This window comes from Typopeltis vanoorti, chromosome 9 (genome assembly GCF_054136105.1).
Source record: "Typopeltis vanoorti isolate ZY-2024b chromosome 9, IOZ_Tvanoo_1.0, whole genome shotgun sequence".
NCBI classification, from domain to species: domain Eukaryota; kingdom Metazoa; phylum Arthropoda; class Arachnida; order Uropygi; family Thelyphonidae; genus Typopeltis; species Typopeltis vanoorti.
In genome coordinates, this window is record NC_143557.1 from 31012733 (window position 1) to 31029223 (window position 16491).

A 16491-nucleotide genomic window follows, 5' to 3' on the forward strand; every position below is an offset into this window, starting at 1 on the left:
CCAACCACCCGACCAGACGGCTCCTAGAAAACATCATGGACCTAATCAGAACAAAAAACAAAGCCAGGAAACGATACCACAACACAAGAGCCCCCTCAGGACAAGAAAACTCTGAACAACTTGAACAACCAAGTCACTTCAAACCACAGGAATCAGGACTGGGAAAATAAACTGTCATCACTCAACCCAGAAGATCACACAATATGGAAATTTCTGAAGACCCTGCTCACCAAACGCAACCCACTAACCCCCCCCCCATGCAAACAGTACACGGAACTGCACACACTGATACAGAAAAAGCAGAAGCAATAGCAGACAACCTAGAAAAACAATGCAGCAGAACATGAACATCACCCACATTTATAAAATCCACCAGCAGGTCAAGCGTACCTTAAGACTGACCATGGACAAGCCAGACAGCATCACTTCCACTGCTCCAATGGAAATAGCCAGCATCATAAAACATCTAAACAACGAAAAAGCTCCTGGTCCAGATGGAATTACAAACAGAATCATCAAACTGCTTCCTCGAAAGGCTATTGTGCATCTGGTTAACATAACCAATGCAATACTAAGGATACAACACTTCCCCACTGAATGGAAAGCTGCGAACATCATACCAATAAAAAAGCCAGGAAACAATCCAAAACTTCCGCAAAACTACTGTCCCATCAGCCTGCTATCCAACCTAGGAAAGATTGCTGAAAGAACCATCCTCTCAAGACTACAAGAAAAATCAGACAAATTAGGAATAATGCCAAACGAACAATTTGGCTTCTGCCGTGTACACAACACGACTCAACAAATATATCGACTAGTGGAACACATCACACATGGATACAACTGGAACCTGCACACAGCTGCAGTCTTTCTGGATGTTGCCAAGGCCTTTGACAAGGTATGGCATCAAGGTCTACTCTACAAACTCATGCAGGCTAACATACCAACAAACCTCATCTGGTTAATAAAATCATACCTCACTGACAGATCCATGCAGATAAAATTAAATGACACCATCTCGAATAGGCGCAAAATCCAGGCAGGAGTACCACAGAGATCCCTACTGGCTCCCCTACTTTTCACAATCTACGTGGCCGACATCCCACAAAACCCAAGGACTACCGCCACAGCCATAATGACAAGATCTCTCAGCCCACACCTGGTGATCAGTTGTTTCCAGGACACCATCACAAAGCTAGAGAAATGGTTCTCGGACTGGAGGATACTAGTAAACCCCCACTAAAGCTCAGCTATACTATTCATCAGGCACAAAGCCTTTATCCAAGATGACATTCAACTCCTCAGAAAAAAGATACCATGGCAGACAGAAACCAGATACCTTGGAGTACAGCTAGACAAAAAACTAAATTTCAGTAGCCACATCAAGCTCATAGGCACAAAGACATCCAGTGCCATAGTCCAGCTGTACCCCATGATCAACTGCAACAGCAAATTGGATACACGCAACAATTTGCTACTATATCAGATGGTAATACGACCTGTAATCACATATGTGTCCCCATCATGGAGTCACATATCCAAATCCAACATCCTGAAACTACAGAGGGTACAAAACAAGTGCCTGCGGATGATCCTGGACACCCTATGGTTCGTCAGAAACATGCAGATCCACAGAGAAACCAGAACTCCAGACATCCATTCCCTTCTTCACGACCATGCGGAAAAGTTCTTCAGCAAGGCACACTCTCATCCCAACCCACTAATCTGACAAGCTTCCAGTTATAGTGAACATGACTATCACAGGCATAAAAGACCCAAGGCAATCCTGCTCTCAGCAGAACAGAGCTAATCCCATTGTTCACAATGTGCAAGCATAAGGCTCATAACTCCCCCCCCATCAAGCTTCTTGACACAGACAAAGGGGAAAACAAAAGCATTTTATGCTTCACCCAGCAAGCCAGTAACGTTGTTGTTGTTGTTGTCTTAGTATCACCATCTCTGGGTCTGGCTCCCACTGATGAGACTTCGATGAAGGTCTAAACCGGTTAGAATCTTGGGTGATGAATGGCATTGCTGTAGCCCATGAAGTTTTAACTGAGGCTTGGCTGTTGTTGTAGTGTGTGTGTGGGGGGGGGGGGGGGGGCGGTAATGAATGGCATTGCTGGCCTGTGAAGTTAACTGAGGCATGGCTTTTGCTGTTACCCCTTGGATGAGATATGAGCAAATGAGCGGCTCTGCTCGGTGCTGGGGTGAGCCTGCCACTGAGGGGAACAATGCTGAGTTTTTGGAGTTTGACCTATACTTGAACGTTCAATAAAGGTTGAAACCGGTCTGGGTAGTGGCCCTTCCCTTAATGCATAGCATCATACATGTCCACAAGGAGATGTGCTTTGCTTTATGAGAGATACTAAGATAAGGAGTGATGAGAGCTTGGTCCACCTTTACCACGAGTTGCCTCAGTGCTGAAGATACTTCAGGCGCAAACTTTGTTTGCTTACACTTAGATAAAGGATTAAACTAAATTTATTATAAAAAGTACATCTGACACTATCTTTATGGCAAGTTGGGTCTAGCAGACTACTTCACAAAGAGTCAATTGGATGATAACAAAAGTGCTACACAGAAGTCAGAAAAATTGCTTTTGGAATCATTAGAAGCTTTTAAACATACTCCAAACCTCAACAAGTATGGCTGTAAATTTACCAAAAACCTGGGAGAATCATTTTAAGATCTAATTAATATTAGTTATCTCTCTTTTTCCAACATAGATGGTGCCTAATTAGGACTTTAGTTCCTTGTGTTGTCTGTTACAATTTTTTTAAACTAGTCCCACAGCTATAGCAAATTATTGTTGTTTTGCATACTATGACAACCCATTTTTGTGCTCTGAAGATGCTGGATAATATACCAGTGAAATATCGCCAAATAACTTAATAAATATTATTTTCTTATCATTCTGTGTAGTCATCAACATCGTGAAAATAAATAACATGTATTGTGAACACATAACTCCGATCCGAAACTACCACTCAACACAGTAGTCAACCTTTCTTCCATGGATTTGAAACCTGGGGCACTCAACATTCTTACATGTGGCCACAACTTTGCCATTGCTCTGAGAAAAATACCGGCTGAAGAAATAATGATTCAGATCGAATGCGGTATCCGCCGCCTTCCAAACCACATTGCCAACAATATTAGACTGGATGTAGTCTGTGTTCTCACCAAAGCAAAACCAACATATCCAATAGTGAATACAAAGCTCTACAGGAAATGAAGAAAAACAAAGAATAGTAATCACCAAAACGTAAATGGGAACGCCACCGTGGTTCTCAACCATACTGACTACGCAGGTAAGCTTAATGCTTTATTATTAGATCGGGCTACCTACCTCCCTATTGAATATAATCCCACCAACTCACAAATCAGAAAACTCCGTTGGCTTCTTAAGAAGATCACTTCTTGGCCTGCGGAAGTCACCAACAAATTAAAACCTTTTAACTCTATACCCCCCCCCCCTCAAATTTATGGACTTCCAAAAATTCATAAACAAAATGTGCCATTACATCCCATAGTGGATGGCACTGACTCCCCACGTACAAATTAATCAAACATTTAACCAAAGAGCTCACACACTATACTGGCAACACACCATCACACAAAAAAACTCAGCCCACTTCAAAGTTAGTATAGAAAACCTTACACTCCAATATATTGACATAATGGTCAGTTTCGACGTCTCCTCCCTATTCACAAATGTCCCACTCAAGGAAACCTTAGAGCTCATCCAAGCCAAATTCCCTCCCGATATCTCAGCCCTATTTCAGTTCACAGTGAATTCAAGCTATTTCGTTTGGCAGGGAAAATTCTGCAAACAGATAGAGGGGACAACCATCGGTTCATCACTCTCCGCACCCCTAGCCGACTTCTTTATGGAGACATTTGAAGAGAAAGCCTTAAACTCTGCCCCACAAAAACCTACTACAGTGGTACCTTGGATTGCGAGTAACTTGGTCTGTGAGTGTTTTGCAAGACGAGCAAAAATTTTTAATAAATTTGAACTTAATAAACGAGCGAGGTCTTGCAATATGAGTATTACCTATACACTTTGTCTGCCAAGCGTCACGTGATCACAAGCTGCTCGAGATTGTGGGTAATCGTCTCGCATACTCAGTCTCATTCGGCATACCTCATTCGTGCTAGCGTTGTGACCACGTGTGTGTGTGTGTGTGTGTAAAGCACTTTTTTTTATTTTGTGTCCAAATGTAGTGACTGTTCTTTATTAACTGTACTATGACAATGGCCCCAATAAAGAAAAGGGTTGAAAAAGAAGGCTGTAAGAAGAAGGAGATGATTACATTGGAGGTTAAGAAGGAAATCATCAGGAAGCATGAACAAGGTATGCAAGTGGCTGCCATTGCAAGATTTTATAAGAAGTCTACGTCAACAATTTCCACAGTATTAAAGAAGAAAGAACTAAGGGGGTTAGATGTAGCAAAAGGAGTCACGACAGTATCAAAGCAATGGCCGCGTATTCTGGAAGATATAGAAAAGTTGCTTTTGGTGTGGATAAATGAGAAGCAACTAGCAGGTGATACTGTGACCGAGAACTTGATCTGTGAGAAGGCAAAGGCCTTGTACGCTGACCTCATAAGTAAACTGCCAGGTACATCTACAGAAAATGAAGAAGACTTCAAGGTGAGCAGGGGATGGTTTGATAATTTTAAGAGGAGAAATGGCATCAATAGTGTTGTGAGGCACAGAGAGGCTGCGAGTTCAGACACAAAGGCAGCTGAGGCGTTCGTTGCCGAGTTCCAGAAGCTCATGGTTTCTGGGTCTTATCTGCCATAGCAAGTTTTTAATTGCGATGAGACGGGGCTTTTTTGGGAAAAGATATCAAAGAGTACCTACATTACAGCAGAAGAGAATGCAATGCTCGGTCACAAGCCCATGAAAGACCGTCTCACCCTCTTGCTGTGTGCTAATGCAAGCGGTGATTTCAAAGTCAAGCCCCCTGCTCGTGTATCATTCTGAGAATCCACGAGCCTTCAAGAAATGCAAGGTGCAGAAGAGCCAGTTAAAACGTTATGTGGAGGTCCAACAGCAAGGCTTGGGTCACTTGTATCTTGTTCGTTGAGTGGATTAACGAGGTCTTCAGTCCTGCAGTGAAGAAATACCTTTTAGAAAAAAAATTGCCACTCAAAGTCTTGCTGGTTATGGATAATGCTCCTGCTCATCCTCCAGGCCTTGAGAACGACTTACTAGAAGAATTCGAGTTCATTAAGGTCAAGTGCCTTCCTCCCAACATTACTCCAGCCCATGGATCAACAGGTCATTTCGAACTTTAAAAAGCTTTACACCAAGGCACTATTTCAGCGATGCTTCGAGGTGACCAAAGAAACTAACCTACCTTCCGAGAGTTTTGGAAAAATCATTTCCACATCGTAAACTGCGTCAAGATCATCGATAAAGCCTGGGATAAGGTCACCAAGAGAACCCTTAATTCTACTTGGAGAAAACTGTGGTCTGATTGCATCGAGGGGTTTGCTCATGAACAGGAGCTGCCAGTTGTCGATGAAATTATGTCCTTGAGGAAGACCATGGGACTGAAGGTGAATGAGGACGACATTCAAGAGCTGGTGGAGGAACATGGCCAGGAGTTTACCACTGATGGAGATCTGCATTGTGAGCAACAGCAAGAGATTATGGAGGAGATCTCGTCTGAGGAGGAGGAGGAGAAAAAGATGGAGACATCCCTCTCTTCAAATGAGATTAGGGAGGTGTGTAAAATATGAGAAACAGTGCAAAATTTTATAGAAATGCACCACCTGAGTAAGGCTGTGGCAGTGTGAGCGATGAATCTGTTTAATGACAATGCAATGTCATATTTCCGTGAAATCCTCAAAAGGAAGCAAAAGCAAGTGTCATTGGATAGGTTCCTTGTTAAAGTTGCACAAAAAGAAAAAGAGTCAACAGATAGCAGTGATTCCGTTAGTGACAATGAAAGTCATCCTTCCCAATACAATTACTGTAATATTTAATTGAAATGTAATTAATAAATTCGATTACTTTATGTATACAGTATTACATTTAAATACATAATAAAAAATAAAAATATAAAAAGGTATACATATATAAGGTAAACGAAGGTATACATATTTTGTATTAATCATTTTTATATGAATATTTTTGAGTTTTGGAATGAATCATCTGAGTTTCCATTATTTCTTATGGGGAAATTCGCTTTGATATACGAGTGCTTTGGATTACAAGCATGTTTCCAGAACAAATTATGCTCGCAAACCAAAGTACCATTGTATATGGCTTTGCTATGTTGATAATGTTTTCGCTATTTGGCCACATGGCTCAGATACATTCCACTCCTTAACACACTTAAACAACCAACACCCCAGGATCAAGTTCACCTTGGAAAAAGATCACCCACCAGCCCAATGGAACCTTGGTTTTCTCAGTTTATAGTAAACCCACCGATACAGGCAGATATATTCACCAACAATTCCCCCCCCCCTCCTCACAACAATATGGTGTTATTAAGATACTACATAACAGAGCTAAAGTAATCTGTTCAAATGACAAGGCCCTAACCACTGAACTAAATCACATCCTTAATATGTTCTCAGCCAATAGCTACAACCTCCCCAAAATACTAAAACCAGTAAACTACAACCCCCCCCCCTCCCCTCTACACAATAAAGATTACTCTAAATCAATCACTATCCCCTACATCCGGGGCACCTCTGAAAAAATAACCAAAATCCTGAAAAAATATGACCTGACCTCTTGTTACAAACCATATAGAAAATTGGCATCCCTTATCTGCTCCACAAAAGACCAACCACTTTCCCTAGACCTACCTGGTGTTTACCAGGTCCCTTGCAGCTGTAAACTGTCCTATTTTGGCCAAACAGGCAGGACAGCGAATATCAGAATTTCAGAACACAAGGACTACATCCGGTTTCACCATTACAGCCACTCTGGGCTTGCAGACCATGCTGTGGATACTTGCCACAGAATACATTGGAAGAAAGCCACAATAATACACCGCAGCAAGTATAAATTTGAAAGACTATTCATAGAATCAGCCTCAGCCCTAAAAAATGTGCCCAACCTCAACAAATTTGGATGCATGAGACTGTCCCAAATTTGGGAAACGTATATCATGAGAACTTCAGCCCAACGGCCAAGAATACCTAATATAACCCGCTAGGGGGCACCATCAGGACTTTAGGAATAACAGTAGTCTAATGACAGGAGTTTGCGAATAGAACTTTGTGCCAAACTTGGCACAAAGTTCTATTAGCAAATTCTCATTGTTCAGTCTTACCCCGACTTCTGCAATTTGGTAGTCAGCTTTCTGACTGAATGCTAACGTTGAGTGATGGTGGATGGCTCTTTATCTTCTATCTGTACAACTAAAGCTGGGATCCCAACAGGGCTCTATTCTTTTGCCACCCTCTTCCTTCTTCATATAAATGATCTACTCCAGCTGGTTGACAATCTAGTACACAGTTTTGCTGATGACAGCACATCGCATTCCTCCTTTTCGTTTGGAAACCTTGCAAAGCACAAACCACCACATCCTGCAGAACTCAAATATCTTAAATTCTGATCTTCAAAACAGTTATCAGTGGGGTTTGGATAACCTTGTCAACTTCAATGCTAGCAAAACAGAGCTTTGTATTATTTCCTCAAAAAAAAGAATTCTGCTCTTTTAATGTAACTCTAAACAATACCCAAATCTCTATTCAAGATGAGATTTACTTTCTTGGATTAACTCTAACCTCAAATCTCTCTTGGTACACATATCAAAAATACTGCCTCCTTTGCATCCAAAAAAATTAGATTTTCTCTTTAGCTTGAGGCATTACCGTAACTCTAAACAGCTCCTAACCATGTACAAATCACAAATCCATCCAACCATTAAATACTGCTTCCACATCCATGGCAGTGCCCTAAGAGCTCCCTAAAAATACTTGGCTCTGTACAGAAAAGAGTATTTTGATTGATGGCCCTTCTCTGACTAATATACTCCAGTCACTTTTGCACACAGGTGTTCAGTTTCCACAGCCTGCATCTTCTATAAATACTTCTATGGTTGCTGTTCATCAGAATTGGCATCGATAATTCCCCACCCTCTTACAAATCTGTTCAAATGCCTGCAGCAGCAGCCAATCAACACCCTCTCACAGTTCAACTCCAAATTTCTCCTACTCTTTGTTCATCCCTTCCACTGCTAGTTTCCCACCATGTGTTTCCCAAGGAATACAATCCATAGTACTAGTGTACTATAGGTTGACCAACATCTCATGGATGGGTTTTCCATTAAAAAATAATAATAATAAATAAATAAAATAAAAATAAAAAAGGTAGAAGTAGATGTCACTCCAAGAAGAGAGAGCTCTGATCCTGTCTGGTAATTTATGTATTATTGAAGGTTGACCAACATCTAGTTGATGGGTTTTCTATAAAAAATAATAATAAATAAATAAAATAAAAATAAAAAGGTAGTGGATGTCAGTCCAAGAAGAGAGAGCTCTGATCCTGTCTGGTAATTTATGTATTATTGAAGGTTGTATGAAACCAGGTTATAGTGTAGAGATCAGTTTAAATGCACTAGATGTAGAAGATTTTGAAGCTCGGGATGGCTGAGTACTGCATGATTTATTACAGAGGTTGGAAAATTCATCAAAAGATGCTGGACATCAGCAGATTCTCTGGAAATATCAAGAACTACAGCACAAATTTCTCTAAACAGTATTCTAAGAACTTTTTTTTTAGTAGCTCTCGTTCAGTCATTGGGTAGACTAAGAGATCTGCTGTGGATCTAGAGTAGCGGAATCCATACTGACAGACTTCTAGGTAGAGGAATGGTTGACTGTTAATGACCTCCATTGTTTTGAAGAGGACTAAGATGTGTGCACTCAACCAATAGTTGAAAAGCAGACTTTCATTTCTCTTTTTTTTTTCTTTTTTTTTTAATAAGTTTAATGTATGCTTGCTTCCATGTATTGGGATAAGTGTCAGCTGAATGTAAAAGATCGTAGAAACTATACACTGATGTGTTTATTTTGGAGCATAGTTTAGTACAGTTTGGGAGATACTATCAGGACCAGAAGAATTTTTGGTCTGCACAAATTTCTCATTTCTTTTTTGTGGTTTGTGTCCAAAGGAGTTAATGCTGACTAAAATATCAGCTGTGGATTGAGAGTTGTTGAATTAATATTGGTGGTTGTGATTTAATCAGTAGGCATTCAGGTAGTGAAGAAGTTGATTACTGATGACATTTTTATTATTTTTGAGAGAAACAAAATGAAATGAGGGCATTAGGCGGATAGTTTGATTGTTGACTTTTCTTTCTTTTTTTTTTTTTCAGGTATACATATATCTGAAATAGGCTTGATTCTACTGTATAGTAGATATTAAGGTATGAAAATTGTCAAGAAAATATAGGGTGAGGTGTTAATTCTAGAGCATAAATTTTAAGCTCAGCTTTGGGAATACCGTCATGACAGAATGACTTATTGGCATATGAACTGATCGGAATTCTTACTAGTGTCCTGACTAAAGAACAAGAGAAAGCATGCAGTAAGCTGTTCTTGGTATAGTGGGAGGTGATTTGTCTTAGTTATCTTTGCAAGAGTTGGAGCAGAGGAGTAACATCAGAAGGTCAGACTTTTCTTTGGATGAGGTTAAGGTGTGAAAGAAAGTTGAATACATAGAAGAGCAAAAGTTTCACCCAGTGTATGGGAGTGTTCTCCCTATCAAGGAGAAGCTAAGAGGGTCAGCTGATGTTCAAGGACAAGATACAATTTTTTTCCCATTTGGCTCTCAAAGTTTTTCAGCTCTTGTCACTTAGAAGTTCATTCCGGCAAAAATTGTTTCAGTCAGAATTGGTGTTGGGGTCAGTAGGGTGGAAACAATACTCCAACCGTGGAAAGCAGGAGTAGAAATTAGAGGTCAATCTTAAATGAGGTTATGTTCATAGTCAGTAAAAGAGGGTAGGAGTAAAGGTCTGATATATTTGGAGGGATAACCCTCTAAGAGGAAGTCTAAGGAGTTTGGAGTATGGTAGGGATTATCTACTATACTGGTGGACAGATGAACGGTTTGTGCTAAATCATAAGCACAAAACACTTTGTAATTTCTTATAGCTTGTTCAATAGAATTAGTGAAGGGAAGCTAGTGTGAGTTTCTGTAGTCCAAATTTCTAATTCAAACTATGAAGATAAATAATCAGGACCAGAACACATCAAAAATAGAGAATTTCAAGTTTGGCATTCTCTGACATTTGATATCAGACCATACGACACTAATACTGCTCTTGTGATAGGGGGGAATTATTATTAACATCTGACCTCCATGGAGTCAGAGACTCAACATGAGAGGTACACATATTGCACACAATGCTCATCCAAATATGCTTTAAACTGATTCAATGTGTCTACATTCACAACATACTCAGGCAATGCAACCACTCTCCATGCAAAGAACCTTCTCCTCACCCCTCTGCTCACACCCTCCATATACAGTTTCCAGAGATGGCTTCTTGTTCTACCCCCTCCACTCACCCATTCTATGAAAAATCTCTTCCATGTCAACCTGATAACAACCCCTGACTAGCTTATATGTTGCAATCATAACCCCCCCCCTCTTCCTCCTATTCAAGAGGCTCTGCAACTTATATTCTCTCAATATGTCCTTGTACTCCAAAGACAACTACCTTTGTGAAGCTTCTCTGGACCCTTTCCGACATATCCTCATCACCATGAAAATCTGGTGACCAAATCTGTGCATAATAATCCCTGTGAGGCCTGATTAAGGCCTTATACAGTGGCATCATAACCTCTCTATTTCTGCATGTCAGGGTCCTCCTCATCATTGCCATTGTGCGATGTGACATCTTCACAACTTGTGCAACGCAGTCCCTGAATTTCAGGTCCTTGTTCACCATCACTCCTAGATCTCTTATCTCCTCTACTTTCTTTAAAGTTTCCCCACCATGTGTATAATTTGTATCCCATCATTGCTTACCAAATCTCAAAACCTTACACTTTGCAACATTGAACTGATAGTTCCACTAACTTCAAGTTCTTCTGTAAGGCCATAATATCCACTTGACTCTGCATTGTTCTCCCTATTTTTGCATCATCTGCAAACTGCACATCACTAGTTAAACCCATCCCAATATCATTAACATACAAATTGAACAACGATGGTCCCAAAAGTGCCCACCGTGGTATTCCACTAGTGACCTTTCTCTTTCGGGATACCCCCACCCCTATATACAACTTTCTGATACCTCTCTGACAGCCAGTAACTGATCCAACTCAGAAGTCTGTTATCCAACCCCATCTGTTTAAATTTATTTAACAGTTGTCATGCAACAGTCTATCAAAAAGCTTTTGCAAAATCCAAGTTACACCACTGTATATGCATCTCCCCTGTCCAAGGTATTTGTCACCTTGTTATAGTACATAAGTAAGTTAGTGAAGCATGATCCTCCCTTAACAAACCCATGCTGATAACCACAGAGAATACTGCTGTTATCAACCAATTTCTGTATCCTACCTGTCACCAATCTCTCCAGTACCTTCACCACAACTCTAGATGTACAGACCAGCTTATAATTTGAAGCTACAGCCTTATCACTACCTTTATACAGTTGAATAATTTTATCCTCCTTCCATTCCCTTGGAACCTGTGCTGCTGCAAGAATTTTATTAAACAAGCATGCCAATGCTACTGCCAATTCCCTGGAACATTCCCTTATGATGTGTGGTGATGTGTCATGAAATCCTATCATCTTTATGCAGAGTTTTTGCAGAGTGTAGTTAAAATAGTTTAGTTTGTTGAGACTGCCAATTCTAGGTGTTGGAAAAAATAATAGACCTGGTCTAGTTTGTATTTAAGCTACAGATTTTGGTGAAGTGGATGTGGAAGTGTTTTGTGAATGCATGCTTTGTTTATTGGATTTTTGTTGTTTGTTTTATGATATTTTGGTTTGTAATTTATTACAATATCTTTATAATATAAAGATATTGTAAGACATACATTAACTTGTCTTTTTGTTCCTTTTTTATGGAAGATTTTTTTCTGATTTGCAGTGTTATTGTCTTTTGTGGCTGGTAATGTAAAAGAGTCAGAGAATCAATGGGAATAAAAGACTTGTGAACATGCTCCCAGCTGTAAGTACCCAGTGTCTCCCACCATGGTTGTTCCAGTAGTGTTCCTCTTCCCCCCCCCCCCCCACCATATATCACTATACTCACCTCCTCTGGGTGCAGTGTGTCAAAATAAGTGGCAACAGGATTGTTCAGTAGCTGGTCAAGAAAGCATCCTGATGCAAACCTGATGATAAAATCTTGTTTGGTTCCATAGCCACCAACATTTTATGTGAGAAGAGTGAAAGGTTAGACAGGGACAGACTGGCTCAGCAGGATACCAGGAATTTTCCATTGGACTATTGTACAAATGGGCCAGATTATCTGCCCATTTGTACCATGGTATATTTTTAAATTCATTCAGTTGTCAATTTTATTCAGAAAATCTATTGTGAATGAAAATGATTCTCAAACAAGCATGGCCAATGTAGCAAAATATACTTACAACAAGCTATTGAAATTTCATAATCCCATATATTTTACAAAGATGCTTGCCGAAAAAGCCAAAATTATTTTTGGATTCTCTTTATCCATGTTGAGACAATCAAAAACCTGATAAGGTATTTTTGTAGATTTTTCAGCACTCCTCTCCATTATCTAAATATTTGCAAAGTCAGTACACATAAAAGTGTATAAAAATAGATGATTCATGTGAGGAATTATCATCAGAAATAAAGAGGATGTATTTTAGTTTCTTGATTCTTGGGATTGCCAGAGCTCTGTTTCTGGAAATGGATCACACTCCAGGAAGTTGACTTGTCTGGGAGAGATTGTATGCTGTGCACCAGCAGCCAGTTAGTCTCCCATTTTATTCTTTGTATAATTGTCGATTATAATTTATTGACATGTAATTATAATTGTTATGGAAATCTCTGATGTCATTAAACACAGCATTTAATATTTCTTCAGGGCCAAATGGAACTGGTAGAAACAATGAACATATGGAAACAGAGGACTCATGTGATGGCATATTTTAAAGACACCGTGGAACCCAAACCCATGGATTTCTTGTCACGATTTCTTGCAGGGCACGAATGATTAAAGAAATTTCTAATGTGATTTGTTATAAAGTTTTTTTTTTGTTGTTGTTGTTTTTTAAATCTCAAAAACTATCAGAAATTGATTTCTTGATTCTTAGAGATGATGCTATTTCCATGTCATATAGATATAGTGTTTTTCATAAGAGATTGTTAATGTAGCAGTGTATAAAATAAATTCTAAATAGATGCATATGCATATCATTATTTCTTAATTTTTTAAGTTTTTTTCTTCGCATTTATATTGTTTGAGAGGAAGGCTTTTTAATATATCACATACTGACCTGTGTATGCACATTACCACGACCTGAATAACAGACATAATAAGGAATCAGATTGATTAATCCTACTTTGGATGTGATCAGCATTAGGTAAATTCCTCCTTCATTAATGATAAGTAAAAGATTCACAAAATACTAGCAGTAGTATGGCTATTAACATTAATCAAAGTAATTATCAGAAATATAATAATATTTAAGTATTCTAGGAAAGGTAACAATCAAATATGTTATTTGGAGGACATGAAACGTGACGTTTTAGACATCAACAGATATTTTAGGTATTCATTCATCAAGTAACAATAGCTCTTGCATGGTGGATACATGGACTGAGTTATATTCCAGTTTCATTCTTCCAATATTTTAAGATTAACTGAAGGATGAAAAATTAAAATAGCATGCATTTGACTTGCATGTGAATTTATGTAAAATCTGTACTACTCACTGATAGTTGGCCATTTTCCATTGTTATTATTATATAGGTATCTCCATATAGTCAGAAGACTCATTGTGGACAATCCATTATTTACACAATACCTGATGTACCTCTCCTTAAACTCATTCTCCAATGAAGCACTGACAGCTACTTCTTGCAAACCATTCACTACTCTCCAAGCAAAAAATCTAGTCCTAACACCCTTGCTGAAGACAGTGTTACACGACTTCCACAGGTGATTCTCTCTCTCTCTCTCCATGTATTAAAAAAAAAGTCTTCAGTGTTAATACTGTAGACCAGTGGTTCCCAACCTGTGCTCCGCAGAGCCCTAAGGGCTCCGTGTGCACTTCCCAGGGGCTCTGCGGCCACTCCAGGAAAATAAAATAAATAAAAATTGAATGAAATTAAAGAATAAGAAACAAAAAGTAGAATCAATCACTTCACAGTGAATTTTCATAGCGATAACATTGTGATTTCTTAGCGATTCTTCCATGAGTTTTCTGTGCATTTGACCTCTTTGTGAGTGTTTAGTTGTGTAGTTAGTAAGTGTTCATTAATAAAGTGTTGTGTTTTGTTCTACTAGGGTAGGTATATTTTTACAATATAAAGATATTGTAAGATATACGTTAACTTGTATGACATAGGGTAGGCCTAAGGGGCTCTGCCATAGAAATTGATTCTAAAAAGGGCTCTGCGAGTCAAAAAGGTTGGGAACCACTGCTACTGTAGACTATCAGCTAGTGTTTGAAGCCCACAGATCTTCAATCTGTTCTCATAGGAACATTTCATAGACTTGCCACAATCTTTGTCACTTGGCTGTGGATTCTGTCCACCACTTCATTTCCCCACAGAATCAGTTGTCCAGATCTGCATGCATTAGTCCAAATTGGCCCTATTAAAGCCTTATATATTGGAATAATAACCTTTCTATCTATGAATGCTAGGGTGTTCTTTAACACCCACATAATGTGATGTGCTGTTTTGGCTGCTTGCAATATGCCCTTTAAACTTCAACTCTCTTTCTCCACAATCAGCCCCAAGTTACTGGCCTCATCAGTTTCCTGAGTTCAGCTCCATCAATACAGTACACATCTTGTGATCTCTTCCCAAAATGCATCATCTTACACTTGGCCACATTAAAATGGCAGCCATTTACCTTTGTTCATACTGCTAGTCTGTTTAAGTCATCCTGCAGAATCTCTGTATCACCTTCATTTACCATTGCTCTGCTCAGTTTAGGATCATCAGCAAACTGAATATTCCTTGTTGAATCATTTCCTGTATCATTGATGTGCAAATCAAACAACAAAGGGCCAAATACTCGGTCCTTTGCTACACTACTGGTCACACCTGCCTTCTCTTGGACTCATCTGCTCCATAAACCACTCTTTGATATCTGTCCATCAGCCACCCTCTAATCACCAGAGTCATATTCTTCCCCATTTGCTCCAATGTATGCAACAGAACTTTATGTTGGGGCCCTCTAATGAGTTGGCAATGTCCAATATATAGTCACCCCAACCAAATGTCATCCCCCCCCCACACACACACCTCCTTGTGGTGCAGTCTGACAACCAAGTACTTGCAGTATAACCATAATATCTGGATTTGAGGAAAAAATACCTTTCCTAGTGGTTGTCTGGAGGTCAAGGTTATATTTTGAAAGCTTGACTTCCCCGGTGTTGTGTTATTTCCCACTTACATCCAACCAATATATGAAAGTCAGTTATGGAGTATAGATAACAACATAATTATATATATATTTTAGCTGGTTAGAATGTTTCAGATTTGTGTCTGTGACTTTCAAGATCAACACGTTGTGTATTTTAAAGAATGAAGCTCTAATATATAAAAAATTAAAATATTTACTGTAAACATGTAATTATATAAAATAAATACTATTCTCTATAATAAGTAATTCACTTATCTCTTTAAGGAGATTTGACATTCCTTATAGAATTAAAAGTAGTGAATTAATTTTTAACTTCTCAACACGTACAAATAATTAAATGGCACTTCTAAGAATTACTCAGTATGAGCTCAATAATTTTTAAATTCGATTTGAGACATTCAAATTGCTAAAGGGTTTCTATAGGATTAATTCAGAGGATATTTTTGAGATCAGGACTGGTGGTGGGAGAACTAGGGGACACCTATGGAAGCTGGGCAAGAGTGTGGTTAGTAGGGGTGTTAGAGCTGGGTTCTTTACTTTTAGAGTGGTAAATGAGTGGAATAAGCTGCCAGAGTCTGTTGTGGGTGCTACGACGGTGAGTGAGTTCAAGGCAAGGTATGATAGATACTGTGAGAATGTCGTATAGTTGTGTGGATATGTTTATGGCCTCCCTTGATGAGTCTAAGGACTCCCTGGAGTCGCCCGTAATAATAATAATAATCTGGCTCTGACAGTTAAATTCAGTACTGAGAGAGAGAGAGATAACATTAAGCATTTTACAAAACAAAGTGAACACAGCATTCAGCAGAAAGTTCTGTAGTCTCACTTGGCCATATGAAAATCTCCTTTGAAGCATCAATTTTATCTTAAATTCCTTAAATACAATAGTGAAAAATCTCACTTGACCAACATACTTGAATGTTAT

General features: G+C 39.1%; 1 protein-coding gene across 1 annotated transcript in view; it reads left to right on the forward strand.

Moving 5' to 3' along the window:
* Positions 1 to 13373, forward strand: part of ND-B14 (NADH dehydrogenase (ubiquinone) B14 subunit) — a 56283-nt gene extending 42910 nt beyond the window's left edge. Inside the window, exon 4 of the mRNA XM_090398552.1 lies at positions 13053 to 13373. Within this exon, the coding sequence (XP_090254678.1) occupies positions 13053 to 13181 (129 nt within the window). The 3' untranslated portion in view covers positions 13182 to 13373. The remainder of the gene's footprint in view (positions 1 to 13052) is intronic.
* The last annotated feature ends 3118 nt before the right edge of the window (positions 13374 to 16491 follow it).